The sequence below is a fragment of the Hipposideros armiger genome, unplaced genomic scaffold (genome assembly GCF_001890085.2).
Source record: "Hipposideros armiger isolate ML-2016 unplaced genomic scaffold, ASM189008v1 scaffold_1842, whole genome shotgun sequence".
In the NCBI taxonomy this organism is placed as follows: domain Eukaryota; kingdom Metazoa; phylum Chordata; class Mammalia; order Chiroptera; family Hipposideridae; genus Hipposideros; species Hipposideros armiger.
The window spans coordinates 7,975-17,667 of NW_017733192.1; the positions used below are offsets into that span (position 1 = coordinate 7,975).

A 9,693-nucleotide genomic window follows, 5' to 3' on the forward strand; every position below is an offset into this window, starting at 1 on the left:
TCAGGATTTGGGAAATAGTGGGTCTGAGTTTCTGTCTTCTGTTGGGTCAGGAGACCGAGGTGCCCTGCCTCTGTGTTGTTCCAGGAGCCCTAAACCAATGCATCTTACCACACTCCAGGATTCTCCTCTGGTTGTCTCTTGCACCATCCACAGGTTTACAGTTGTCAGTGGAGGGGGATGAGCAGGGGACAATGACTCAATGACATATCGCCTGGATTGGAAGTCTAACCATCAACTTTTAATGTTTTCTACAGACAGGTTGATCCATATTGCCCAGCGTGACATTAGCATAAACAGAAGTCCGACTCAGCTGTTTCTTCCAGGTTTGAGGGTTGGGGAGCTTAGGCATCAGGCATTTTTTCCCACCACACTGGAACCTGTCACTTGTTTACGTAAGGACCATTTTATGAACTGATGCATAATGTTTTACCCCTGTCATAGTTTGGGTGCTGCAGGAGAATTTGGGGCTGTTTTTGTTTAAGCTGATTTTCTTTTAAGTTAAAATACTAGGTTTTTTAGGAAAAAAGTTATGAGTTTCTCCTCCCCTCCACCTTCTCAACCCTGGCATTATTTTTGAGCTCATTTTGAAAGATAAGAGGGTGTAAGCCCGATGGTGACATGCTGATGTGCATCCCTGGAGGAAGGATGTGGATGCCCAGAGACAGTGAGGAATGCATTAGGATGGGAGTACTTAGAAGACGGCTTGAGAGATTGATATGTTAGGGTATGGTGATGGAGAAGTGGACTGGGTGAGATTAAGAACAGCCTATGATAGAGGTCAGAAAGTTACAGCCTGGGGGCTGCCTGCTCTTGTAAATAAAATTTTGTTGAAACACTGTTACATCAGTGTTTGAGATTGTCTATGGCTTGCATTTGCACTGCAAGCAGAGTTGCAACAGAGACCACATAGCTTGCAATGCCTGGGATATTTTCTATCTGGCCCCTTATAAACAAGTTCCCTGAGACTGGACCTAGAAAGTCAGGTGAAAAGCTTGTAGATTATTTTGGGAGACTGAGAAGATAGAGCAGTATTTTGACAATGGTTAGCTTTTAGTCTTAGGAATTTCTATAAATCTTCATAAGTGATTTTTCCCATAGCCGGACTAGTATCAGGCGGCAGGGTGGAAAGGGAAGATTTCAGAGTGGAGACAGATGATGCTGGAGGCCAAGTCAGGGAAAGGATCCATGGAAGGGATTTGGGTAAAGAGTGAGGCTGACATGATGTGGTGCCTCCGGGCATATACCCAGCCTCTGAGGGGAATGTCACTAACACCTTTCTGTTTGAGGGGGAAATAATCAGCACATATCAAACTCTCACAGTGTACCGGGACGTTCGCTGGGTGTTTTTCACATGTACTTTTATTTAATATTTATAGCAACCTCATGAAGCTGCACTTCTGACACCCATTTACAAAGCAGGAAACCAAGATATGAAGAAGTAAGGTGGCTCACCAGGTGTCATACTCTTAATAAGTGAAAGAGTGTGGATTTAATTCCAGGCATCTCTGATTGCAATGCCTACGATAGTTGCAATATAGCAGGAAACTTGTGTATAGTAGTTTATAAACCCATTGCCTGTGGGGATGCTAAGTCTGCAAGAATAAGCCTGGGAGTCCCCCTTCCTGTTAGGATATGGATGCTGTGGCTGAGACTGATGTTCCTGTCGGGATCTCACTTGGTACTGATCTCTGAGTATGCCTCGTGGGTGCTCTTCGGAGGAGGATTCTTCCCACGAAAGGTGATGAAGGCGTAATGCAGCTCCTGCTCCAACTCCAAAGGAGGGGTGGTCTCTGCAAAGCTTAAGGAGTCAGCGGGGCTGTCTAACTTGGAGTTCTGCTGGTCACTCTGTATGGAAGGCAAAGAAGGGGGTCAGAGCAAAGCAGTGTGGCAGGTGGGGAGGAAGGGCAGACAGGAGGGAATGGAGGCAGAAAAGCTCCCTGAAGTCAATTTGATTGTGACAGGACATTTGCTCATTCTTCCATTCTTATAGCAAACATTTCTTAAGGTCCCATATCTTCAGTTATCCAACAAAGATAAGACCTGTTGGCTGCTTTCCAATTCTTCTGAATACTCACATAGACCTATGTGGAAAATACTGTTATTTTTACTAAGAAAGAAACTAAGTCTCAGAGATGTTAGGTACTTCTGAAGGTCATACATCTACTGATCATGAACTCAACCCCTGGCCTCACAAAGGTTTCCTATGTGTCAGGTACTGGACACACAGGAAGATGTTTATGAAAAACTACTCTTCCTGTGTGTGTCTCCTTTACTCTTCTATTACTATCACACTCACAATAATTCTGACTTAAGATATGTGGGGTTTTACCCACCACCAACCAATTCTCCGACACCAGCTGGGTGTTCTACAATATAACTCAGTTCCAACACTGTCTGCATGGAGATATTGTCAGATCTAACAGGTTTAGGGCTCAGTCCCATAATATCCGACCCCCAACGCTCACTGCCACTTCAGACAGCAATTGCAAGTCCAAAGTTGTCACTTGTGGTTCTGACCAACTGAGTATAAATTGGAAGTTCCCACATCCCACTCCTCAAGTTCAATTAATTTGCTAGAGTGACTCACAGAACTCATGAAAACAGTTTACTTACTGTGTACCAGCTTATTATAAAAGGATGTGATAAAGGAAACAGATGACCATCCAGATCAGTGGTTCTCAACCTCCTTAATGCCTCAACCCCTTAATACAGTTCCTTACGTTGTGGTGACTCCCAACCATAAAATTATTTTTGTTGCTACTCTATAACTGTAATTTTGATACTGTTATGAATCGTAATGTAAATATATTTTTGTTTTCCAATGATCTTAGGCAACACCTGTGAAACGTTCATTTGACCCCCAAAGGGGTCGCGACCCACAGGTTGAGAACTGCTGATCCAGCTGGAAGAGATGCATAAGGCAAGGTGTGTGGGAAGGGGCAAACTTTCATGTTCTCTCCAAGTACACCATCCTCCCAGCCCCTCCATACAGACCCCCACTTGGAAGCTCCCTGAACCCCAAACTCTGAGGATTTATATGGAGGTTTCATCATGGAAGTATGACAGATGATTAATTCCATTTCCAGCCATGCTGCATTCTCTGGATAATGGAGGATAGGGCTGAAACTTCTAAGCTTCTAATTTTGGCTTGGTCTTCCTGGTGCCCAGCCCCCATCCACGAATCCACCATGAGCTACCTCATTAGAACAAAAGACACTCCTATCACCCAGGAAATTCCAAGGGATTGAGGGGTACAAATATTTCCTGCTGCAGACTCATTTCTCAGCTGTACATTTATGTCAAAACTTCTCAAAAGAGTCTTTATACTTTCTCTCCTTCCATTCTTTTTTTAATTCATTCCAATAAAGATATTTGCCTTCAACAGGCTACTAGATCTGCTTTTGTTGAGATCAGCTGTGATATCACTTGGCTAAATTTAAGTGGTCTTATTTCAGATCCTTAATAAGTCCTTACTGGACTGCTTAGCACTTGATAAAAATGAGCACTCTCTCCTCCCTGAAGTTGCACTACCCCTTGGCCACCAGGACTCAACCCTATACTCTCAAGGACATTTATTTTTATTCAGTGGTCTTCTTGCTGTTTCCACCTTATCTCCTTGACTCTAAATGTTGGGGCATCCCAGGGCTCTGTTTGCAGACCCCTTCTTTTCATTGTGGTTTTATCCATTCTCAGACCTCGATGTGAAAGACCCCCAAATATCTGTGTCTCCCACCGGGACCCCTTTCCCGAGTGCCAGACTCTGGCCATCTACTTGTCATCTTCACTTGGACATCTCAGAAGCACCTCAAAGTTGTTGTAACCAAAATAAAGTTTGATTCCCTCTTTAAAATGTACTCCTCCTGCAGAGCTGTCAAGTTCAAGAATTGGAAATTCAATTCTTTAAGTTTTTCAGGGCAACCTCATTGGAGTCATCTTTTGTATCTATGGACATTTATGACAATCTCTGGAAATCTGTGACATCCATGGAGTCATCTTTGACATTGATGACATGTACGAGGTAAAAACAGTGAGCTGTCTTTGCTCATACTTCAGGTGCACCTTGCAAATCCTTTTGGCTCCACCTTCAAAATGTATCCAGATTCCAACTGTTTCACACCAGAGGCAACATTGTTACCCTGAACTAAGTCTGTCTAATAAAATGAATTGTGTCCCCCACTCTCCAAATTCATATTTTGAAGATCTAACCCCCAATAGGATTGTATTTGGAGATGAGGTCTTTAAAGAGGTAATGAAATTTAAGTGAGGTCATTAGGGTAGGACCCAAAATGACTTAAGTCCTTATAACAAGAAGAGACACTAGAAATGCGTGGGCATAGAAACAAGGCCATGTGAGGACACAGCGAGAAGGAGGCCATCTACAAGGCAAGGAGAGATTTTCCAGGAGGAATATTTTATATTTATCTCATAAGAATGTGTGAAAATACAGATATTACCCAAGCACACAGGACAATCAAGAAATGGGAGATAATTGCTGAAAAAAAGATAATTGCATGGGCGATTGCTGATCGTGTGCTCTGAAGCCTCACAGGGTGTCCACATTAGCCAGAGTTAAATGAATGAATGAAAAGTCAGAGCTCAGAGGAAGGGCAGCAACAGGGCAGGCTGACCTATGTGTGTGAGGAGGAGGTGAGAGCCAAGCAATGATTCTGAGATATAAAAAGCTTACCCTGCTAAAGGCAAGCAAGCAGGCCAGTGTGGGAGGTGTGACACACTGTGGATGACTCTGGATTTCCTGCCCCAAATCCCAGACCAAGTTGCCTGGGTCCTCATCTTTTGGAATCGTGGGGAAGCATTTAAGACTTGGGAGAGATGGTGATCTTTTGTGGAGGTAATGCTAACAGGCCAGGGAGGAGAGATAGAAGGGCTGCAGCAGGATAAGCACGTAGCAGGGAGAGCTCAGCTCAGAGGGAACGGTTCTATTGAGCTGTGTTCAGAAGAAGCACAGAAACGCTTAGCAGTGTATTGGTGCAGGAAGACGTGATGGGACGTGGCCAGGTCTCTGGTGGGTGTCAGGGACAAGGGTGCCATCAGTGAGATGGAGAACCCTGAAAAAGTATGTATTAACCATGTGCTTCTGGTGTTCTGACATCTGGGGCTAACTCCCGGGGCACTGCGAATGCCAGGAACTGCCAATTGCTAGAGGTAGTAAAGGACATGCCCTGGGAGCATGCCTTTCATATGCAAAGCAATCAGTCAGAGCGCACACCCCAACCACCTCTATCATAGTGCTCTTACATCCAGACCATTCTCCTCCTGCCCTAGTCATGCCAGGGCCAGGTCCCAGACAAGGGGAGACAGCCACCACACCCTAGAACCCCACGGAGTTATTCAAGCTAGCCAGCCCTAAGCCTGCTTCCCTGGCCTCGCCTTGCCTTCCTCATGGAAGTCAGCATCAAGGCTCCTGCCCATTTTTCTTCTCACCCCCTCAGCCTCCTGACCAACCCTGGTGCTGCCCCACTTGGCCTTCAGTGGTGTGGCGTTTCCCCTTTCTCTTGGGAACTGTGGGGAACTAGTTGTGGCAACCATCTCCCAATCTGTTGGCCTGACAGATCTGAATAATAATATAATCTACATTAAAAAAAAAACTGGGACGGTGAAGAGCTCATTTGTGGACACACTGAATGCAGTGAGACTGTAGGCCACCCAGGAAATGTGGGGGACAGGCTGCATGCCAAGATGCCCACATCACTCACCAGGAAAGTTGGCCCAATGGCAGGATGGATGTTGTCCACACCCACTGCTGTCCTGGCTGCTTTCTTCCTGCGGGTCTTCACTCTGATGGGAGAGACCAGGGCCTTTGACACAGGTTCGTTCTTTGAAGCTGGAGTGAGTGACTAGGGCAGGTCAAAAGTGGGGTGAGCCCAGGCAGGTTCCTAATAAGACTTTGTAACAAGATCGGCCCCCCTCCTTCCCTGTTCCTGGACATCTGGAATCAGGGCTGGGTCATATCAAGCCTGGCTCAGTGGCTACTGGCTGGCCTGTCACCACCACTGCACTCCCACAATGGCTCCGGTCACCCCCAACTCCTCCAGGTCCCTCTTCTCCACCTCTGGCCCACACCTGACCCAGCTCACATGAAGTAGATGAGGAAGAGGCAGAGAGCAAACAGTACAGTGACACCAGCTCCCGTGATGGCACCCAGAACCACTCCTGCCCTGGTCCCCGGTTCCCCTGTAGATAAGACACAATTGGGATGAACTCCAATCTTTATGATGAGCATAAGTTTCCTCCTCCCAGCACGAAAGGAGGGGTGCCCCTCTCCTTCATCCAGGGTTCAGCCCCTGGTTCTCCCACTGCAGGATGAAGAACATGGTCTATGTGACTCCTCCTATCCAACTCCTGTCCAGCAAACGCCATCTCTTCTAGGACCCAGGTTCTCCCCATCTAGGGTCTCTCTACAGCAGACACCAACCTGGATGCAACAGGACCTTGAGGCTCAGGGTTGCATAGACATTACACACACACACACACACACACACACACACACACACAGCCTTGTGGGATGATAAAAGGCCTCCTCCAACCTCCCTTCCTGGGAGAGTGTCAGAATCTCCTCTCCTGGCCTCCACCAGCCCGGCCACTCAGGATCAAATATGGTCTTTTGTGCCCCAGAAGGGGGTGAAAACAGGGAGGTTCTTAGCCCTTCAGACAAGACCCAGGCAGCTCTCCTGGTCCTGTCTGGCCATGCCTCCCAGGAGACCAATATCTGGGGTCAGGGATATGTCTCTGGGCATCACTTGTCAGCAGTCTGAGGGGCACTGCTGAGAGAGCCCTAACAGGGTCACTGTCTAATGGGGAAGGGGAACCAAATGCAGTCACCAATTGAATAGGGCAATGTGGAGAGCTCTGGGCTCCACAAGCAGATCAGGGAGAGGGCTGGGGGATTGACAGTCAGAAAACAGCCCAAAAGGGCCAGCCAGGTGGTGCAGTTGGTTAAGAGAGTGAGCTCTGAGCAACAGGGTCGCCAGTTTAAGTCCCACCTGGGCAGTGAATTGTGCTCAAGCTGAGCTTCCCCTCAGCTGGTGAGAGCACGTGCTCTTAACAACAAGATGGTTTTCCCCACATGGGATGGTGTGCTGCACCCCCTCACCTCAGCAACTACATTGAAAGTGGTAACTGGAGTTGAAGCTGAGCTTGCGCCCTCCACAACTAAGATTGAAGGACAACAACTTGATGGGAGATGATGGTCCTGGAAAAACACAATGTTCCCCTTCCCTAATTCCCCAAAACTGTTCTCTCTCCAATTCCCCAATAACATCTTAAAACACACACACACACACACACACACACACACACACACACACACACAGAGAAAACCTAAAGAGATTTTTGGAGCTGTGATACTATTGCTTGATGACCCACAGAATTTCCAAAACTAAGAGTGAACCATAACATAATTTCTGTGTTTGGGTGAGAATGGATGTGTCACTGTAGGTTCATAGATTGTAATAAATGCCCCCCCCCCTGGCGAGGGGTGTTGACAGTGGGGAGTCAGTGCATGTGAGGGAGGGTGCAGTAGGTATAGGGGACATCTCTCTGCCTTCTGATCAATTTTACTGTTCCTAAACTGCTCTAAAAAATAAGGTCTAATTGAAAATGCCCAAAAGCTTTCATGATGGGAGGAAGGTAAAGAGCATCATTCAAGACGGGCAGGGAGGAGAGGATGTGGGGTCACCCTGGCAGAAGAGCAGTAGAAGAATATGGGGGAAGATTCCAGATGGGGGCCTCTCGTGTATCGGGCCCCACCCTCACCATTTGAACTCTGAAAGTTTAGCTCTGAATCCACCTGGCAGAGACTCCCCTATCAGTCAGTGTCACATGGACAGGAAGCTCCTTTCTACCTGAGCCGTCTCCTAAGCAGACTCCTATTTAGGGGTTCTGTGGGGCACCTTAGACAAGAAGAGAGGAGTTCCTCCTTAATGGGGAGGTATGGAGTTATGTTCATGTAGGCACCACCCTCCACACACTCAGGGCCACAGAAATGCAGAAGGGACAACACTTGTGTCCTCTGGGTCCCCTACTCAGCCCGGCCTCCAGAACAAAATCACCAAGTGTTCCCACCAGACCCTCTGGCCCTCCAACACTTTCAGGAACCCAGGCTTCCTGGCCCAGTACTCACAGGTGACGTTGAGCTGGATGGTTGTCTCCACAGTCACACCAGCTGCAGGGAACTTCACCTGACATGTGAGGTTAGTGCCGTGGTCCTGGGGCCGCGGGGTGAGGGTGATCACAGAGGAGAAATGGGTCCTGGAGCCCAGGGAGATGAGGGCAGCTGAGGTCCAGGAGAAGATGGGGGGTGTGCCACGCTCACAGGCCCAGGGCACAGAGCAGGTCAGGTTCATGGGGAAGCCGGACTCCAGAGTGCCCGGGATGAGGATGTGGGGTGTATGGTTCAGGGCTGGTGAGGAGAGATAGACATGGGATCAGGAGGGAGGGTCCCAGGTGCGGCCCTGAGAGAAGCCTCAGGCTTTGGTCCAGCTCCTCCCTCTGAGACCAAATACATTGGACCCCCAGCACCCTCCCAGGAGGGGGTCCCCTTCCCGCCCTGTCCCGAGCCACCATGTTCTTCCCCTGTGGCATATCTTGGAGTCCTTTCCTTACCCGCCACATGCACAGACAGCAAGTTAGATATGTAATTCCAAGAATTGTTTTGTTCCTTTTCAATCCGAAAAAAGTATTTTCCATCATCACTTCTCCTGGCATCTCTGATGTCCAGGGAACAGTTGGACATCTGAGGTTCACCGAGGAGGCAGAATCGGCCCTGGTTCTCCTTCTGAATGTTGCGACCTGGCTTGTTTGTGGCCACAGCAGCACCTTGCTTTGTATTGGTCCCTTCCCGGAACCAGGACCCATAAGCCAGGTCAGAGCCTGACTGGTAGTGATTAGATGACTGGGGATAGGTGACATTGCAGGGCACGAATACACACAGGCCCTCCTGCACCGTCACAGACTCCTGCACTGTCAGCCGATATCCTTTATCCTGAGCCAGGGACCCTGTGGGGAAAGGAGGGTCAGCAGAGCCCCCACCCCACCAGCCCTTCCCTCATCTACTCACCTGCCCACAGCAGGGGCAGAAGCAGCAGCAGCATCTCTGACACGGAGGGTTTCTGGGCTGTTGTGGGAGAAAAGAGAAGGAAGGCTGTGTGATGGGCACTGGGGGAGATCCCGGAAGCTGGGGCGGAGCACGGGGCCTCCCCATTCACAGAAAAGGAACCTCGGAGATGAAGCTCGTTCCCCCTAAGCACTGAGGTTGGACACCCCACAGACCAAAGACACAGAGACCCACCCAGAGAGGAGCAGACAGGGAGCAGGACTCAGGTCCTGACCCTCACGGGGGCTTCCCTCCAACACTGAGCCTGAACCAAGACCTCTGAGGACATGTGAGTCTCCTAAGGTCCTCCCATCTGAGGGGCTGTTCTGAGCAGTATTGTCTACACCAGAGAGCCAGTCAACCGCTGCCGTGATCTGAAGGGTCACAGTCTCATCCAGACCCTCAGGTTGTCGGTCCTGCAAAGTGTAGGATTCTTTAGCATTTGTGTGAGCATCTGGGTCAGAAGAAATAAGAAGGTCCCAGTTGAAGTGAAGGCAGCATCCACCCATCCATTAAACACTCAGTGAACAACTAAGTGTTGGTTGGCTGAACACAAGGAGGGATACGACAGACCTGGTCTA

The 9,693-nt window shown here is 48.7% G+C and overlaps 1 protein-coding gene across 1 annotated transcript; it reads right to left on the bottom strand.

Annotated features, from left to right (window-relative positions):
- Positions 1-719: 719 nt before the first annotated feature.
- LOC109378257 (myeloid cell surface antigen CD33-like) lies at positions 720-9,319 on the bottom strand. Its single transcript, XM_019634698.1, has 6 exons — positions 9,077-9,319; positions 8,623-9,015; positions 8,141-8,419; positions 6,096-6,192; positions 5,715-5,796; positions 720-1,845 (listed from the first exon to the last, which is right to left on the bottom strand). Exons 1-6 carry the CDS (start codon positions 9,108-9,110, stop codon positions 1,672-1,674), a joined length of 1,059 nt encoding a protein of 352 aa, XP_019490243.1. The 5' UTR covers positions 9,111-9,319; the 3' UTR covers positions 720-1,671.
- Positions 9,320-9,693: the final 374 nt, after the last annotated feature.

Excerpts from the sequence above, each read along its gene's own strand:
- LOC109378257 (XM_019634698.1), bottom strand. The coding sequence starts at position 9,110 with ATGCTGCTGCTGCTTCTGCCCCTGCTGTGGGCAG. Across the intron at positions 8,420-8,622 it reads GCTGTCTGTGCATGTGGCGG|CCCTGAACCATACACCCCAC; the intron begins GTAAGGAAAGGA and ends TCTCCTCACCAG. Across the intron at positions 1,846-5,714 it reads CCATTGGGCCAACTTTCCTG|AGTGACCAGCAGAACTCCAA; the intron begins GTGAGTGATGTG and ends CCTTCCATACAG.